This window comes from Acanthopagrus latus, chromosome 7 (genome assembly GCF_904848185.1).
Source record: "Acanthopagrus latus isolate v.2019 chromosome 7, fAcaLat1.1, whole genome shotgun sequence".
Classification (NCBI taxonomy): Eukaryota; Metazoa; Chordata; class Actinopteri; order Spariformes; family Sparidae; genus Acanthopagrus; species Acanthopagrus latus.
Window position 1 is genome coordinate 30201799 of NC_051045.1, and position 20779 is coordinate 30222577.

General features: G+C 41.5%; 1 protein-coding gene across 1 annotated transcript in view; it reads left to right on the forward strand.

Annotated features, from left to right (window-relative positions):
• Positions 1-34: 34 nt before the first annotated feature.
• myt1b (myelin transcription factor 1b) overlaps positions 35-20779 on the forward strand; it is a 115974-nt gene continuing 95229 nt past the window's right edge. Inside the window, exons 1-5 of the mRNA XM_037103758.1 lie at positions 35-163; positions 1089-1189; positions 1299-1345; positions 1438-1510; positions 2851-2966. Of these exons, the coding sequence (XP_036959653.1) occupies positions 1089-1189; positions 1299-1345; positions 1438-1510; positions 2851-2966 (337 nt within the window). The 5' untranslated portion in view covers positions 35-163. The remainder of the gene's footprint in view (positions 164-1088; positions 1190-1298; positions 1346-1437; positions 1511-2850; positions 2967-20779) is intronic.

Below are 20779 nucleotides of genomic sequence, written 5' to 3' on the forward strand. Positions count from 1 at the left end.
GCGTGTGATTGGCAAGTGGGTCAAACAGGTGCAGCGAAAGTGACCAATAGCGGGAGAAGGTGGAGTCACGGACGGGGATGCTCGCTCGAGCGCTCGCTGATGAACACAAACGAGACATGGAGGATCCGTTCGAGACAGCCGGCTGACAGGGGAAAGCTCACCGGTAAAGCAAAGCTGTTGTGGGACTGCAGCTGAAGCCTGCATGCTGTGTCCTCCGGCAGCAGAGCGGCATGTGTTCAAACTCATGAGATAGCACCAGCCTCACCGGTGCAGGCAGTATGGCTCCTGCGCCTGTGCAAATGATTTTAATCCTTTTATTTATTTTTTTTGCCATGGTGTGTATTTCAGAGCTGAAACCTTTGTCTATAGAAAATGTGTTTGATTGATTGCTCAAGCACAAATTAGCTGAATAATGAGCCTCATAGAATCTGACATATGATTAGTTGTAATATGTTATCTACACTCTTATTGGTTCAAGGGGAAAAGAAAACAAACAAACAAAGATAAAACAAATCAAAACCCTTCACATCAGTGTTTCAGTGAAAAAATCAGGATGGAATTGCATCTACTGACATCCAGACATACACTAGGCTGATCACTTAAATAGGCACTACATAGTTTTGGAGAATAAATTCAAACGCAGTATTTTCATATTTATAATATTAATGAGGTAATAACACAAAATAAGACATCTGTATTTTTTAACCATAACTGAATAAACAAGCTGTTCTCAGGGGAAAATAAGGCCCGGGACACATAACAAGTTAAAAAAAAAAAAAAACTGAGTTGTCCTTTAAGGTTGGTTTGTTCATTTAGTTCATTTAGTCGTGAAAACAAAGAGAGTTCGTTTATTTAGTTTGTTGGGCAGGTAAAAAAAAAAATTAAAAAAAATCAGCCACTAAAGATCTTTCTCTTCTCTCTAACATTTCTTCTCCAAAGCTAGTCTACTTTAAGCTCTTCAGTAGCTGTTCAGTAACTACTGCAAGCTACAAAACAATGAAGCAGCACACAAATCTGAATACTTCCTCTGCATTTTGATGATTTCACCTGATTTGATGCTAAGTAATACTTCTCTTTTTTCCCCACAGATGCTGCATGTAGATCCTCTGTCCACAGGAGGGCAGGCATTTTCTGCTGAAGTGAGAGAGCCTCGTCAAAATGAAAGCAGAGGAACCACCTCGTGTTTACTGTAAATGTTTTCACTGTGAGAGTGAGTTCTCTATTTATGCTGCTCATTACATATCAACAGCACAGTCATTTTGTTTTCATCATTGTTTATTTCAATTCAATCACCCCAGTCACTTACACAGAGCACGTTGGCGTCCTTTGCCTTATTCAAATGAAGGTAAATGAAGGGTTTGGAGATATGACTGAGTTTCATTTTACATGTTGGCATGCATTTGAATTTCAGGTGCTCTCCTGTGTCTGTTTGTTTAGGGAAATCACTGCAGCCTGCCCACCTGTCTTCACCTCCTCCAGCGTCCAACGTACTTCAACTGACAAAATCCAGGTGAGAGCTTATATTTGGGTTACTTTCTGGACTATTATTACTAGTATTTTTAAAGCCTGTGAACAAATGTGTGCTGTGGATCTGATGTCATTATGAATGCAGAATAGCTCCATTCACTCTTTTTCTGGGAATATCCTTCTGAAATGACTATTTATTTTATTTGAACCATGCCTAACTTGGGTCTTATGACACGTTGCCACTGCATTGCTTTTAGTGTGACCAGCACAGCTCAAGGAGGAAATCATTGTTGTGAAAGGAATATGCTGAGAGGAGATACACTTATAGAGTCACAAGGCAGGACAATGGGGTGCTGTGTGTGGGACTACTGGAGTTGCCTGGAGCACAACAGTTTGCCAAACGACACTCTGCATTTAGCAAACTTTTTCCTGCCTGACCAGCATGGCTACTTTTTTACATCTGTTAGATAGGAGACATTTTGTGTCTTAGTTTAAACAAAGAAAAGCTTTAAATACAAAAGTCATTTTTATTTTAAAACCTGAAAGATCATTTTAATTCTATGTCTGAAGATAACTGTTTTTATTTTTCAAAATGTATAACTTCCTTTTTCATGGCACATGCTCAGTGGAGTTTAAGCCAGAAGCTATATTTCGGTTTGTGTGACCCCCTTGTTTCATTCTCCCTCTCACTCTCTCAAAGGAGAGCATTGTGACTTGTACTCTTCCTGAATTAAGTGGCAACAAAATCCCCAGACAGCATTCTTTAAGAAAAGAAGAACATTTTTCTTTTGTTGTCCTGTCATTGTGGCGGGTGTTCAGCTCAACAGTCATTTTCAAGTTTTCGGGAATACATAGCTTAAATTCCGTTCATAAAGGAAAGTTGCACTTAAGTTTTTGAGAGACAAATTTTTGAATTCTGTTTCTAACTTCAGTCAGTGGAGTTTATTTAAAGCCTTTGTCAGAGGAGGTAAGTTTTTCACTTATGTAAACTTAACACAAGATAATTCAGTAACACTTTGTGCTATGCAAATATTCAATAAGTAGTTTGAAACACACTACATTGTATTTATAAGTAGAAACAAGGAAATTTAGGTGTTTATTAATGTTTGGTCAACAATTTTAACTGATGAACCTATGAAGATGTTTGCATTTTTACAGCTGTTTGTAACAGCTTCTACTGTACTGTAATTCATTATCTGTTCATACATCAGCACCCACTTACAGCTGCCCACAACACTTATAGTTGTTGACAAAGAAATATAAACACTTATATCTGCTTACAACGTTTACAACAACTATGGTGCATTATAATCCAAAGCACTCTTGCAGCATGAGACAAATGAAACCCTGTTTTTTTTGTTGTTTTTTTTGTTCTGTCTCCAGACACATGGTGATGTACAGCCGAGTAGTTCATCTCAGGGTCAGCAGGTCATCAATAGCTGTGCTCACTCGCTCTGACTGTGACCAGGCCATGAAGGAATGTGAATTCTCTGAGAAAGGTAAGACAGATAAGCCTTGCTGTGAATTACATATGCTCATACAATGTTTTCTCCTCTCTTTATTTCAAGATTCAAGATTCAAAGGTTTATTTATCACATGCAATTGTACAAGTACAGCAGCAGTGAAATGAAATTGCAACCACTCCATACACTATGCATTACATAGTGCAACCAGAAAAAAAATCAAAATAAGAAAATAAACTGAAAAAGAGAATAAAATAACAGACTTAAATTTAAATAAAAACAAATATATTTCTACATATTATAAACAAGAATTAGATATAAATATGTATTTACAGAAGACGACCATGTGCAAATTAGCAGGATGTGTATACGTGTGTGATAAATGGTGACACATATTTTGACCTTTCTAATACACTGTGTTACGGTACAACTAGAATGTGCACATCTGTCTACAGAAATGATTCCTACATGCATCATCTGGGCTTTGTAAATTTGACCTCTAAGTAGCTGTGGAAGTGTAATGAGATTTATGGTAACAGAACACTGCCTGGGTATCTACCGCTTTGCCAGAAAAAGACCAACTCTCTTTATCAATAATTCATGGATATATACATTCAAGATTCATATTTCAATTAAGGGTTGTGAGCTTACATACTGTTGTGTCAATATATGCTAGACCAGAATCGATGTTAGATTGAGTTCAATAAAAGTCACAGTAAACTCATGGTGGATCAGGCTCATCCAGTAAAATGGTGTGATGTTAGCGTCAATAGTTGTTCCATATGCATGTTTCATAATCCATCCACAAATTAACAGATTCAAGACCATAGCATGGCACTGTGAAATTCATTAGCACATCTTTGCTGACATCAGGTTCACACCTGGGATCAACACCCATGGATAACGCTAGGTACACGTGTCAAAACCCCCAAGACATATTGAGGACGCATTTGAGATCCTATCTCTCAGACCTCAATTAGTGGCAGTCTGGTCACATGTGACCAAATGCTTTTAGCAGTGTGTGCGCACATGTTGCCCCACCGAAGGAACGCCTACTTAACTGATGATGTCCTCTGTGAAACTATGAGAATTTCAGATTAATGCCTCCCGAGGCACAAAGTGGTATTACAGGACAGATTAGGTGAAGGCTTGTTCGTTAGCATTCTAACTTCAGTAGACATCTCTGCTACACAGTACATAGATGTCTTTGACAGAACATCAACACTGCTGTTTCTCCACACTAATCTTAGTTTATATTGAATGTTTTAAACCACAGTTCATGTCATTATGTTACAAATTGCTCGCTGAAGTTGTGTAGTATTTATTTGTAAAATCGTCATATACTTATTTGGCCTGGGGGAGATTTTAATTGTTGATGAAGACACATTAGTGAATATTAAAATATATTCCCAGATAGTCATACACATTTTAAACTCTGATTTTATTAGTGGATCATGAAACAGGCATTTGTCACAAATATTGTAATCACTTTCTCTCCACATGGGACTGCTGCATTGACCCAACCCAGTGTTACTGCAAGGTCACAGATGGCTGATGACCTGGGTATCTAGCAGCTGACCCCAGATCAGATTGAGTTCAGTGGTATTATACACCACAGTGCACTTTCTAACACAGTGTATCAATCTGTGAAGGGGAAAGCTGACCCAAGCTGTCCTTCAGCATCAAGGGCTGTTACTTGTGAAAACATTTTTAGTGCTTGGTCTTTAAGAAGGTTCTTTAATCTCTTAAATTTGTTTAAAAGTGCTATTGTGAAACATTTGGTAATTATTAATTCTGCAATGACACAAATGTATTTTGAACTGCATTGCAAAATGACCACTGCATCTGAGTGGTGATGAGTGAACATCATTTTGCCTTTGCTTCTTCACTTGCAATATGCGTTACGCTACGTTTTTCAGTGTAGCTGTGTGTGTTTGCCGGGCCATTATACAGAGGAGGTTGTTTGGCAGTCTTAGAAAAAAATATAGTGTATCTGTGAAGATATGTGGCAGCGGGGTGAGTGTGTAAGAAAAAAACGAGAGTTAATGTATGTGTATTTATTTTATCCATGCAGTAGGTTTGCATGAATCTACATATATTTTGTCTTTGTGCTATACTGAGAAATAAAGGAAGAGGAGAGAGTGTAGTATATGTTTTGTGTTTTGCACTTATCGTAAAACAGCTCTCAGACAAAGTGTGACAGTGTTTACTGCTGCTGTGCTTTTAGCAAATATCCATCTTTACCTCTGGGTCATTATCACTGCAGTTATTATGGATTCACAAACAACACACACACACACACACACACACACACAGGCACACACATAGTAAACTGCCCCCTATACTCATTCCAATTGACACACTCGGTTTAGCTTTGTGAGAGATTGCAAGTTTGCATGTGTGTCTGAGAGTGTATGCACATGTGTCATTGTGTGTGTGTGTGTGTGTGTGTGTGTGTGTGTGTGTGTGTGTGTGTGTGTGTGTGTGCACCCAGTAGACTGAGTTATATACGTGAATGGAGTGAATGGTATTTGACCATGTGCATTGTGTTTTATGAGATGAGCAGGCTTTAATGACTCTGTCACCAGTAAATGGGCTCTGATTTGTAGCACAGCTGTCGCTCCACACTCTGATCAACTCTGGCCTTCTGGAGACACACACACACACACACACACACACACACACACACACACACATATGCATGCACACACACCACACATACACACAAACACACACCACACATATGCACACACACGCACACACACACACACACACACACACACACACACACACACACACACACACACACACACACAGAATTTGCAAATATTCAGCACATACCCGACAACTAAACATGCATATTAAACCATAGATGCTCACAGTGCAGTTCATGTAGATTGGGATTCTGGCACAAACAGTCTCATTAACATGTGTTGTCGATACAGAAAGCAATTGCAATCTGAAGTCTAATCAGAGCAAATTTACAGCTGTTCAGATGCAGGCTGCAGTCAGACATTAGATCTCATATCCAATCAATGCACCTATTCCTCAGAGATACTGTGCTATTGATAATATGGCTTTAGTCCCATTTTTGTGGATACAGTGCAGATGTAGTTATGCTATTTATCAACCCATTGTGTAGATTGTACAGTAAAGCAGTGGTTGGTTGAGTTTCTTGTGAACCAAAAGAACCAATGTCTCCATGTTTCCAAGCATCATACCTTCAGATCTCCTGTTCTCTCAAGGAATACATCAAATATCATATCATAACAGTGAAGCAGTGTAATTTTGATAATGATATCTCTGCCTGGTGCAATTGTAGTTTCCCAGTATGCCTTTTTGTCTAATCATAAACTTTTACAAAAGAGTATTTTTTTAATGAACTGATTGTAGTAATGAGATAAGAGGTTATCATAAAGATGACACTATTAAATAGAGTATTTTTAAAAACACACTCTTGAACTGTGTTGCCAGTAAAGTTGCCAGTTTGCCATAAAGTTGGGGAATTCATAAGAGCTAGATGGAGTAAGTCTCTATGGGTAAGAAGTGCACGATTCTTTGACCTTTAACACCCACCATTACAGCTGGGTTTGGCCGGGTAGTCTGTTGTAATTGTGGTGCCACCCAGGTGTTGTCATCATTAGTTTGCAGGACAAGCCAGATTATTAGACTGAATAAATTACTCTTTAAAAAAATGGATGGTCACATCATAACAAGTCTCTGGTATGCAGCTGTTAAACAGAGGAATTCTGCATTTCCTATAGTGTAATTCAGTAGCATCATTTATTATACTCTGTCTGCCACAAAGCCTCACACTGCCAGTCTGTAATGCAGGCTTTATGAAGAAACTCATACTGTGTTAAGTCTCAACTTTAGACATTTAACAAAACACATTTCACAAAAAATTTGGAACTCTGAAAACATGCTTGAAACAATTAGGACTAATAGACAGAACATGACATGAACTGTTGGTAGGTGTTGCTAGGGCTCCAATCACAAACAAGAGATTTTGTCCCACCTTCTCTATTTTATCAGATTAAAGAAAGCAGCTCATTTCTCCAAGTTACATTACACAGTTTTCACAGACTGCATGACACAAGAAAACTAAAGTTGACATTTACAAGTTTGTTTTTATTGGTGAATTTTAATTGTTTTACATGTTTGGCAGAATTGTCAATTTGACCCTATATTGTGGTCCCTGCTAAAAGGCTGTGTTGGAGTGTTGTTTTCACTTCTCACCAGCAGATGCCACCATTGCAAAGTATTTACTGAGTTTTACAGGTTTGTAGTCCACAGTTCTTTAGATTTGCTTTACAGCAGTCAGCCGTCTCCAAACAGTTGCATTGATCCATCCATCTGTCTTGTTTACTCTGCAGACTCGGGGCTTACTGACAGTGTAACAGGTGTGCCCTTTTGATTCCATGGAAATGTCACTGTAATCTTATGATGATGTGTATGGATAGAAAGAGTGTGTGTATGTGTGTGTATGTGTGCGTTTGGGAGAGAGAGAACTTAAAGCAGGCCTGTACAAATTTAAGATTGAAATGATTTTCTATGTTATACTCATTCTCATTATCATGTCCTTTGTGTCTTTAACTCTCATCTACTTCACCGCAATGGCCCTTCCACTCATGTTTGCTGCACCTTGCTGACTTTATTCTCATTATGAGGCCAAATGAATATGACGAGTGGTGACATTAGGCTACAGCTGGAACAAATGTGCCAGCCGCTTACTCTCCAGCCTGCCCAATTTCTTGCTCTCCGTTTCTCACTCACGTACACTAACATGTGCTCACTTATTTGTCATGGAAGGGCTTGGTGGGGTTGATGGGTTTGCAACAATATTGGAAATGTAGATGGGCCTGTGTTTTGAATTGGATTGCACGCTTTGATGCAGAGACAGATTGTAAACTGTGATTTTATTAAATCCTTCATTAGGATTCATCAGTGAGATTGGATCAGAAAAAGGTCACTGTGCAGATGCGCCCCCACCTCTCTTGTCTTTGCTCTATCCCCCTTGTACATACCTCCCCCCCTTTCTCTCTTGTTTACACCCCCCCCCCCCCATAAGGGACTTGCTCTCACCCAACATCTCTCCCTTGCTCTCTCTTGCTCTCTCTCTTGTTGCCTGAAACAAATTTGCGATGAAAATGGGGAAAAATGATCATCATGGGCCTGCTAGAGAAACACAAGGTGAAAGTGACATTATCCCCCCAACCCTGGATGTCACACCCCCCCACCCAACACACACACATGCACACACGCACACACACACACACACACACACACACACACACACACACACACACACACACACCCATCTAGGCTGGCGCCAGTGGGACGCCTGTGCCACAAATCATTTGTATACTCTCATTTCTGTGAGCTGCCCGCGATGTTGCTTACTGCTTAGCGAGCAGATGACTTTCAGAAAGAGGAGTGAATTGGTCGGGAGGGATGAAGAGATGGGGAGATGAGAAAAGAGGAGCAGGAGGAGTGGGGGCATTGAGGGGGAGGTGTGGCAATTTGCCGGCGTGCGAGGACGTCTGTGGGAGTTGGATCTGAAATTGGGAGGGAAATTGTGTGTGCCATATGTCAAGTTCTGCAAAGGAGGTTTTCATTGTGCACCTATATTGTGTGTGTGTGTGTGTGTGTGTGGGTGTACATGTATATGTGTGTTTATTTTCTGTTTCAGAATGAAGCATCAGGGTTGTTTATTGAATCACCTTCACTATTGTCTGCTCTCCCCGCTATTATCACTGAAAGAGCTGCAGCCCCCCTAACAACATGGAAATGGGAAATGTGGCACACATATTGTCTGTAGCTACTGTTTGGTCATCTTTGTCTCTCTCACATGTATGCACACACACACGCCCTTCCCCCACCCCTGCCGAGTGTGAGACATCATGATTCTTCTGGTACACTGAATACATTCTCCATGCAGCCTGAGCATTGGTTCATGCAGGCAAACATGTGACGTTAGCAGGAAAAGCATATTGTTTCACCTCTGCTACAGACAGACACATACACTTGAATTCCTAGGTTCATAAAACAATCATAAACACAACTATAACAGCATGCATGCATATGCACACGTTCACCTTCAGGTTTACCAAAACATCCTCTCTGCATGTGTGCCCTCCCATATGCACATCAACAGACACCCAGATTCTCAAATAAATATGTGCATGCCAACTCATACACAGATATCAGCTTTCTGCATAAACACACACAGTCTTTCACCTGCCTCTCATCCAACCCATCACAACACACACACACACACACACACACACACACACACACGCTCACACACACACACACAGACACACACACACACACACACACACACACACGCTCACACACACACACACACACACACACAAATATACATACAAATTTGCAGGCAGTCAGGTTGGTGTAGAGTAAATATAGAATGGAGACACTGTGGCACAGTGACCTGCAGAGGAACCCGCACACTTTGTCTGCTAGTTCCACAGGGGCCTGTGCTTTCGGAAAAGCTATGCAGTATTCATCGCTCAGTCACTGGGACACATGAGGCAGGATGTTAGTAACAGTAAACATTGAAAGTGTGCTGCTCAGCAGGGCACTGTAACTGTTACACAATATGCACTAGATATGCTGTGTGCTTTTGTGTTCACTGCGTGATCTGTGAAGACGAACAGCTTCCTTTCCCAAAGTGTGAATCATTTTGACATTTGAGGATTCAGATTCTGTATTCTGAAATGTCTATATAAACTACTAGCCATGTGCTTGTGTGTTTGTGTTTGTCTGTCTTGTCTGTTTCATATTAGTGTGTGGTTGGATGTTCATGTTTCATGTGTTTATGTGTCTTCTTTATGCTCCACTGCTTGCCTTGAGAAATAGGTCAGTTTCTAATTACCCTAAAGGCTGTCTGAGTGTGGACTGTCTCAAACATACACACACATATAGAGAGGGAGCTCTCTGTGACCCACATTCATCAGATCCAACCCCATAGGCCATCCAAGGAGCTACAGGGGAGTTGTGCCCCCAGCGTGGTGCACAGTGGCAGGGTCTTGACTCTGAGATATGCAGCCCCTTCCACCCAGAGTAACCGCTGACTCCAAAAGAATAGATTCATCATTCAGGTCTTTTGTAGTACAATACTCACACACTCCTAATGTGAGTCGAAAATAAGAAATTGGGAACAAAATCCACCGTACTTGTTCTGTGCACAAACAAATTCCAAGTTCAGCCAAAGTTGATCTGAGCCTTCAGCAGTCTGTGTTTGACAAATCAAGTAGATATTCTCTGAAGCAGGGCTGCCAAAGGTAGGCCCACCATGATGTTTGATTTAGCCCATCAAATGTTTTGGGCAAAGAATAAATATACATAAAAATTAGTGTGCAGCACAAGTGTCATCGCAAGTTTCTGGCCAACGCAGTTGTCATTCTCATGCCCAGCGGCCATGTTGTGTAAATAGCAAACATACCTGCATTCACCTGTGTGCACACTGATGGCGGCTTGCTATCCTGAGGCAGCAGAAAGTGACGGCGTCATAGACCAACAAAAAGCTGGTGTCAGGTCAGAGGCACAGTCTGTTTCCTGCTATTTAAAAAGCACATTATTCAGATAGTGAGATGCGTCTACACAGGCGGGCTAACACCGTTCACATACTCTGATTTTAAGATTTGAGAGGCTGCTTTCACTTCTTTTCAACATGCCATGCTCACACTAATGTCACTGTAACAAACAGCATGGCACATATAACCAGCAAAACTAAAAGCTGTCATTCTAAACTCTCCAAAGGAAACCAGTCAGGAGTTTGAAGTAATCAGTGAAGTTCATCAGCTGTTGCTTGTGCACAAATGTACACACAGAGGGACACAGCAGCACTGCTCCTCCTCCTCCTCCTCCTCCTCCTCCTCCTCCTCCTTCTCCTCCTCCTCCTCCTCCTCCTCCTCCTCCTCCTCCTCCTCCTCCTCCTCTGTTAAATATTAGTTTATTTTTTCTTATGCAGTCAACAGAGTTGTTGATGGGACAGATGATTGTGAAATGATGAGGCAGATGGTCCAGCAGCTGAGGATAACATCCCTGTCCCTCAGTGAAAACAAGTGTTACTCTTTACTACGTGTCCGGTCCTGGTACACCTGGCTCTTAAAGGGAAAGGGAGACCACACCAGTTTGTGTCCAGATTATCCACTGTTTAACTAGCAAAGTGGACTTCAAAACACCCTAAACGCACTAGCTGCACTTTAGACCATGCACTATAAACCATCTTAACAATAAATTAAATTAAATTATAATTTGGCCCTCTAAGGGAAAATAATTGGGCATCCCTGCTCTAAAATAAAAAAGTAAAGAGTCTTTTCAGTACACAATTTCTTCACAAATGTTATACTGAGAATACACTAAACTAGTACACTAGTTTTGTAGACATGTATAATATTAACCATATTCACCATCTTGCATCAAAAAAATTGTGTTAGCAGGCTTACATTTGCTGATTTTCACTGAATGCAAATGCAAAGTACAGCTGAGGCTGATGGGAAATATTGGTTTTGCAGGTATTTGGTTAGTGTTAGACATTTTGACCTGTCCTAGTTCAGTTCAGACCAGTTCAGGGGATCACAGTAGTTAGTACAATTTAGAGCATGAGTGATTTCAATGAAGTGAGATGTCTGTGCAGAGCACAAGGGATACACTGGCCACAATGTTGGACAGCTGAAAAGTTTGGGGAGACTTGGACGAGTTCAGGAACAAATCTGTTCAGTGTGTTCAGCTGTGTTGGAAGCTTTTGGAATCGCGCCGAGAGTGTCTGGTCAGATTCAACTTGCAAAGTCTGAGAGTGCTGGCGGTCAGAGGATTGGACGCCATGGGATACTCTGTTTGGTTGTCTGTTAGCTGTTCAATGACCAATCTGATTGGTGGTGTGCTCGTGAATCAGCTCGGTGTGCAGGAGGGGCGGAACAAACCACTGTTTCCCTCCTGCGGCGTCTTCGTATAATAACAAGCCCGAGAGCAGACAACGCGACCATCAGCTCAGCCATAATGATCTTTCAAGTAATGCCAAGTACCATATTTTCACGACCATAAGGCGCACCTAAACGTCTCAAATTTTCTCCAAAATGTGCGGCGCGCCCTATAGTGCAGTGCACCTAATGTGTTGTTTTTTTGTAAGGCGGATTACATGAGAACGTTGAAGGGTGAAGTGTGAAGTGTGGGCGTTATTGTTGTTGTTGTAAGGCGGACGTAACAGAGGACTAAATGAGAACGTTGTGCCGGTATGTGCGTCATTGTTTTGGCAACCCCGATAATGGCAAAGAGACACGCTTACGAAGCACAGTTTAAACTGAAAGCTGTCAGTTACGCGGTGGAACATGGGAATCGAGCAGCCGTGAGGGAATACAATATCAATGAATCCATGGTTCGCAAGTGGAGGAAGATGGAAAACGAGCTGTGACAGGTCAAGAAGACGCAGCTGAGTTTCCGCGGACACAAGGCGAGATGGCCCGAGTTGGAAGACCGACTCGAGCAATGGACTGCCGGTCAAAGGACAGCTGGAAGAAGCGTCTCTACAGTCACCATACGACTAAGGGCAGTAACGCTAGCGGAAGAAATGAAAATTGAACATTTTCAAGGAGGTCCGTCTTGGTGCTTTCACTTCATGAAACGGTGCCATCTTTCCATCCGGGCCAGGATTTCAATAAAGCACAACCAAACTCAGTTTTGCTCCCGCTGCCTTTTTAAATACACACACTAGCATGCATGTTTTACCGGTGTGTTTTACCATGCCCGCGCCCTATGGTCCAGTGCACCTTATGTATTTGTTAAATACAGAAAAAGCACCCGTAACTGAAACCGCGCCCTATAACCCGGTGCGCCCTATGGTCGTGAAAATACGGTATTGTATTCCACAAACATTCTCTCAGGTCAAATGAATACTGAGCCAATGCTGTGTGCGCTTTGTTTTTCTCTGATAATCTATGGGCTGCACTCTGTTCTGTCATTTTTATGTTTTTGAGTACACGAGACTAGCGGCACCCATTGTCACGCAAGCACAGAATGTACACTCTGCTGTGTAGTTGGCAGTAGTCAAGGTGGTATGTTTCAGTGCAACTTTTCTGCAGAACGGGTCAGGCGAGAGGCAACGGAGTGGTCGGATAAAGGCAGTTGGCTGTTGGTTTGAGTCTGGGTGGTGTGTGGTGGCGTTAAAAGACAAGGACCACCCAGACACAGGCTGTTCACCCTGCAGCCATCTGACGAGAGATACAGAGGTGTCTGCTGCCATACCACCAGACAACAGAGCAGCTCCATTCACTCCTCAGTTACTCAACACCTCATTGTCTAAAATAGATGTAGCAGGACTCAAGAACTCAATCGTTATTTCATTTCTTACCCTTGAGATATACAAAATCATAATTAATGTACCTTGTAACCTGTAATTTATCCTTGAGGGAAATGCTGTTGTTGGCCTCCATGGCAACAGCCAGAAGCTCCTTTAACTTTACATTCACAATCTGCATTTTTGTCTTCAACTGGAATTTTTTGGCTTAAAAACTCAGAAAACAAAGCTCAGATATTGGATCAAGCAAAGCAGACTTTGAGATATCCCTATACCCACACCATCTTTTCACCATCCAACTGATTGAATGGTAGCACTAAGAGGTCAAGATCCAGGATCAGTCTATATACCAGAATCTAATCCTGTCAAAGTAAATGACATGGATAATTGGCACTGGTGAAAAAAAAAAAAAGAGAAATCAGGGACCGTCAGGCCGACATCTTTACAGAGACCTGTCTCCACCAGAGCATCCCAAATCAAGCTGTTGCACTTGATGGGCCGATGACACGCTAACACAGAGGATGCTTTCCCAGGAGCTGGAAACACTTCAACACTCTATCTGTGAACAAAAATGGGAGCAGTTAATCAGGACCTATGGACTAGTATTAAGCTGGAGATTGACATTGCAAAAAGTGAGGCACCACAGTGGAAAAGCTCAAATAGCTTGTGATGAGCACAACAGCAATTACAATACAGTACAGTATAGAGAAGCAGCACATAAATAGGATGCAGTGCTCCACAAACCTCACAAAATTGTAGCATTTAAGCTTGCACTACACACTATCAATGACTAGTTTTTGTCCAGACACATAAGTTAAGCCTATGATATTGCACTGGTGGCAATTAGCTTGTTTCTGTCCACCTTGTTAATCCTGCTTGTTTCCTCAGTGTGGATGAATGGTGTTGCCACTATTGTGTATTTATCAGCAGGCTGACAGTGGCTGTTCTCAGCACCATGGTGGAGAAAACAGTAGGGTTGTCTCTGGTAAAGAAAGCAGGGCTAAGCAGGGATCCGTTTCATTCTACGGGAAGTTCCTCTTTTCTGCAGTGTCTCCAGTGTGTGGATCGTCCAGTGAGGTTGGAGACTGTGGCCTAGGTTAAATAAGTGTCCAAACGTTTGTCTGCTCCTCTCAGTAACTGCTGCACTGTTGAAAGCTGATGCTTCCTTTTGCAGTGTGTTAGAATGGGAATAAGCAATGAAAAGTTGTGTGCAGTTGCAAAACTCCCTGACCTCATGGTCGTTCTGCCAGAGCTGCAGTGCATATAGGTATGGCTCAGCCAATGGGAGATAAGAGATCTGAGTCTGAAAAGACCTCATAGATTATCTTGATGAACAAAAGATGTCTTTGTTGTCACAGAGTTTATTATCTGTGATGTCCCAAAATTCTGATTTCAAAATCCCATAATCTTTTGGTAGAGAAAACTAGGATGATGTTAAATTCAGGTTTAGTCCACTATAAGAAGTCATCTCTCCTGCTCTAAATGGATGCAATCATAGATACCACAGCGACAGACTCAAGGGGCTGTCCTTTTCAGTTTGTTATCTGATTTGCTTAGCTGAACAGCCAATTTAGGTATTTTTTTAACAGGGAATTTGAATCACTGTGGGACTTGGCTGCCAATTCAACATGCTCATTTGCTGCAAAGCTGCCACCAGGAGCTGACTTGTTCTACAAGTGCGGTAGACACCACAACAGCGTTGCCCTGGTATGTAGGGGTTCTTACATGCCAGCAATAAAGATCCTGGCCTGCCGACTGCACCAAGGCCCCTGGTTTTTTAAACCCAGTCAGCAAAACACTGAAACCTTTCTTCAACAAACAACAAATTTACCACTGTATCATAAGATCAATAACAAGTTATCCAAATCCAGTCATACAATAAGGATAATAATAAGTGTAGTTGTCTTTCAGAGGTTAAAGAGAAGAGTTGTTCCTATTTGAACAGAGGGTTTTCTTATGAAATGCAGATTCTGTGAGAAATATTGTTTCCAAACTTTCCCAAAGTCGCAGAGTCAAAAGTGACTTGAGACAGTTTGTTTATGTCCTCATTGTGGATGTAGAACACATCTCCCACCCGCACATAGTGTTTAAACAGACACTTTGTATGAGCTCAGGTGTCATACAAAGTTGTCTTGTTTTGCAACAGAGCGCTACTTGTGACAAACTGCAAACTTTTCAGTCAAGTTAGAGAATAGATACTTTGATACTCAAATCTTTAGTTTGGTGCCTTCCTTTCTCAGACCAGGTGGGCACCATTGAGAGGGAAATTTCTTCTTGGAGGGTGTAAGTTTGGGTTGTAACTCATGAACGGGATGGCTTTGAAAACATGGGCTGCTGAGTGAGTGAGTTTTGTAGACACTGAGCTCCTTTGCGGTTGCATTCTTCAGTCCTCATGAATAATTCGGCAGCAGCGCTTGTCACTGTCGTTGTTGTTGTTGTTGTTGTCGGCTGTGGTGCCACTCCTGTCTGAGAGAGACGGAGGAGACAGAGGACTCTTTACACTTCAGTCTCCTCTGCACTTCCTCTTTCATTCACAGGGAGAGGAAGCAGCACGGCTGTGTCTTGAGTGTATATGAGGGAGAGAGAGGGAGAGAAATAGAGAGAAATCTTGTCTGCCTGTCTGGCATAATGGCCTGTTTGTGCCTCAGTAATGGTTTGAAGGAAGGCTAGGCAGGCAAGAAAGGAGCAACAGAGGACCTAACTCTTTCCTGTTTTGGTATCTGCATGTTTTCACTTATTCCGCAATTCTAACTTTTTCACATTTCAGGAAAAACACTTCACTTGCCCATTTAGAGTGTGAGCAACAGCTGGTAAGCTTAGTATAACACAATGACTGGAAACATGTGGAAATAGCAAGCCTGGCTCTTTTCAAAGGTAACAAGATCTCCCTACCAGCACCTTCAAGGGCACTGATGGGCCAGGTGGACACTCAGCCATCGGCCAACACCAGTGATGACAGTGAGCGTCTGTAGCCGTAGTAGTTGTGGTATGTGCCACAGTGTTTGCCACTATTAGTTGTTTCTGGTGGCTTTTTGGCCAATTGAGCTTGTAGAATGTACAGTGAACCCTCTGATTTGCTGTTCAACTAAGCAAATCAGTACTTGAAAAGAAACTTGGAAAAAGAAAGGAAAGCCCTGTGAGCCTGTCGCTGTTGTAGCCATGATTTCAACCACAACCATGTGCAGTTTCTCCAGGGCCATTTGCAATTTTTTTTAAGAAATATTTTGATTAGAAGTGCCTGTGTAAGCATAAAAACTGCTGCTTTATCATAACAATGATTTGTATATCTGCAATCTTCTGGTTGCCTTTTTTGATTGGCAGCTACAGACTGTGGCTGGTGGGATGCAAAGACTGCAGTCTCTGCAGTGTGTTCAAGCGCAGCTTTTTGGACCAGACATATGTGAGGCGATGCAACAGTCTTCATTGCAGCTACTTCTTGGATGTCGTCTTGGTGTGTCTGGGCCCTAAAGCTTAATCTGTTCAGCAATGTTATGAAAATGACACCGGCAGTGCCAGATAAGCTGTTCAAACGCTCGACCAGTCCAACTACTAACTGATTGTTGTTGGTAACAACAATGATGAATATATATACATATATGTTGCAGTGACGGAGGCTTGGCAAGAAATAAACACCCTCTGTATGCCACTGAAGCAATATAAGTCACAGTCTTCATCATTGTCAATAGTTGCAGAAAAAATAAGTATGATCAGTGAGGAGGATGTTCAAGGAAAGATGCCAAGCAAGGCTGCATACACACTGCTGCTGCTAGTAGCTTAGAGTGTAGCTTTTATGAGGCTAAGACTGGACCTTTGGAGGAGACATGAACACCTGTGTGTGAATCATTTATGATTTCCATGAATGCAGCTTTCTATTTCCTCCTTTCTCTGGCTTGTTTTTTTCTGCACTCTGTTGAAGTTAAATTTCAACCCCCTTTTTAGCATTTATAGTTTACAACCAGTGCCAACATGTTACTTTCAAAGTGCAATATATTACATAGTACTAGTTACCTTAACTTTAAAGTGCTATATTACATTACAATATTACTGTCTGCACATAGTAATATATCATATGCCTTCTTATTTTAGTCCACAGAACAAGGAATGCATGAACATACTGTATATGTTAAAGAATGCATATTAAAATGCACTTGGAAGATTAGGCTTCATCGTTAGGCTTTCAAAACACTCATTTCAGTCACACAGAGACATATTAACATGGTCATGTTGGTGTGAATGGATTCTTAGAAAAAACATGTTTTATTCATTTTTTTGTCAACAAATACCTCATCCTATGAAACATCAATAACTGTTGTATTAACAGCTAAGGAATAATTGTTAACATGGTATACTGCAACTGCAGTCATATTTGTGCTATATGACTATAGACATAAACAAATCCATACAGTGTTAAAAAGCATGCACTAACACAAAATTGCAGAGAGCACTCTTATTAAATGAATACATTTTGAAATTTGGTTTGCAAATATTAAATTGGTTAACAGTTCTTACTTTATGTCTGTCTATTAGAGCCAGATTGATACTCGATTTTTGGGTCAGATTTCAATATTAAGAAGTAAAAAATGTGGATACTGATATCTCAGCTGACTTACACTTATTTTTTGCAGTGATAAAGTCACTGTGCTTATCAAACACTTTTGCCAAAGATTACAGGGACAGGATATTTTACAGTGCTGGTAACTGGGAATTTAATAATTGTAAATTGCCCCCGTTACTTTTTCTCAATTGAAAAATAAAAATATCAGCTCATATCATAACATGGTAACAAGGTAACTGATTTATGATTATACAACACAGGGCCATATAATCAATATGAGAGTGTGTAATATCTTCTATATTATATAGGTTAAATGTATAATACATAAAATGTGAAAAAGCAAAGGTGTCTGTATAATTTACATTGTATAATACACATGTTACATGTAGGGACTGCAGGTTGCTGTGTGGTTGCAGTCAGGGGGAACCCCTTAATACTCTCCCCCATCTAACTCACTCACACACACACACACACACACACACACACACGCACACGCACACGCACACGCACACGCACGCACACACACACACACACACACACACACACACACACACACACACACACACACACACACACACACACACACACTCTCTCCAAAAAATACACATCCAAAATAAAGTAAACACAATGCAGGACAAAATGATAGTGAAAAGGGGCGATGGAAGGTGTGTGTGTTTGGGGTGGGGTGGAGGTGGGGGGGCGGCGGTGAGCATGTATTTGCATGTAAATAGCCAAGTGCGCCAGTCCTCTGCTGCAGCTATGACAAAGAGCATTCATTGCCTGGGCTTGTTTGTCATCCATCAGTGAGAGGAGAGCGGCAGTCAGAGTGGTCTACAGAAACAACATGAGAGAGAGAGAGACAGAGAAAGAGAGAGAAAGTGTGTTGGCAAATGGCATCTCCATCTTCAACATCAAATCAGCTCACTCACTCAGTCGCTCACTCACTCGTTCACTCACTCACTCACTCACTCACTCACTCACTCACTCACTCACACAGTCCACTGTGCCTTCCCACCATCCCTATCTTCCCCATCTCTCCATGCACTTTGCCTTCCTACTTATGCTATTTCCCATAACTCTGTTCAACACGCCCTCCTCCCCTTTTCTCTTTCTGTCTCTTCTTCGATTTCCCTGGTGGACTCTTACAGTAAACTGCCTGCATAATTTAAATGCAGTGCCTTCCTTTTCAAATGGATGGTGTGCAGGACAGGAGGGATCCGATAAAAAAGGAGAGAAATGAGGGGAAGCAATAAATCCCATTATCACATACTGTATATTGAAAAAAACCCTAACCCTAGAGCCCAGTCTTTATGCATAAGTCCTAATCAGCCAAATGCACCAACTTAGACCATGTTGTCAAACCAACAGAAGAATTTGGAGAGCCTTACTTGGGTGTAAAGTTTGTTCATTCTTGTATGGATTTGTTTACATGTTCATCTGTGCAAGATCTGTCGCCCTGTGTTCATCCATTTCAATTTGTGTGTGTGTGTGTGTGTGTGTGTGCGTGCAGCCAAGTCTTACTTGGCTTCCTCTCCAAGCTGATCCCATGCCTAAAAAAGCTTCTCACACAAACTCTGTCTTTTGTATTAAACTGAATAGTTTGAATGAGCAACTACTAAACTGAAGACTGAGCTGCACATGGTGGGGGTATGAGTGGTGATGTGTTCACTTACTGTTGTCTGTACTAAAATGGATTTGAATTCATACTTTTGTTACATGATTTGAACCAACAAGTGCATTATAACTTAGATCTCCAGTGTAGAGTCAGGCCTTATTGTCACCAGTAGTCCACAGCATGATTTCCAATTTCTCTTTCTGGCCTTCTGTCTATGTGGTTGTTTCTGACATAGGCTACTCTCAAGAATACGTTTTAGGAAAAGAAACGAGTCCCAACAGATTCGGTCAAAAATATAGAATTATGTCTGTCATGTTTACAGCATCATGTCATGTCATGTCTCTACCTGGATGTTACTCCAGTTCTGCGCACGCATCACAATAGATATAAAATATACTGTATGTATATACTGATTTTATATACATGTATAAAATTATGCTTTTCATAGTCATATACACCATACATGTCTGTAATAAAGATAAACAGGCAAGCTGTAACCATTGTAATAACTGTAACGGGTTAATACAAACTTGGTGCCCAAGGTTTCATTAACTGGCCTTGAGACAGGTTCAGATGTAAACAGAATGCCTGTTGAGTTTGGGTCGGGTCACTACGGTTCAGTGATCTGAGCCACATTCTAAACCAATCACTTGGGGATGCCTTTTCCAATTGGGGACAAAAGCCACATCCCCAACTTGTGTGTCAGGGGCTGAGTTTAGGATTAGGGCAAGGTTTGTTCCAGTACACCCACACCCACAAAAAGATTGTCCGTTCTCACTGGATGTAGTTGGGAGTGAGACATGTCATTTCTTTCGTATCTCTCTTGAGAGCTGCACATGTGCAATACTGATCAGGCAGCTGGCAAGGTTTGGGAAGTGACATGAAAGCCACTGACATTATAATGGCAGTTACTTCAAAGTACCTGTAACTTCAGTCTCTATTTCAAACTCAGTGGCAACTGAACAATGTTCAAGTGCTGCTTGAACAGAGACAGATGGAAAAGTATTAACAAGCCAGCGACTCAACTTCAACACCTCATAGCATAGCGATGCATAGCCATGTTAACCTGGGTGTCATGTCTTCATTGAGCTGATAAACAACCAAGACTACTGCAGAGTCATTTGACATGGAAGAGCATGTACAAATTCACATTAAAGACAAAAGCCAGATGTTAGTGGGTTTTTTCCAGTATAATAGAGGTGTAATTACAATGTCCCCAAAAGTGTGTGTGTGTGTGTGTGTGTGTGTGTGTGTGTGTGTGTGTGTGTGTGTGTGTGTGTGTGTGCGTGCGTGTGTGTGTTTCCGCCGTTGGAGTCAGCGACCCTTCTTCCATTATTGATGTACATCTCCTATCCTGT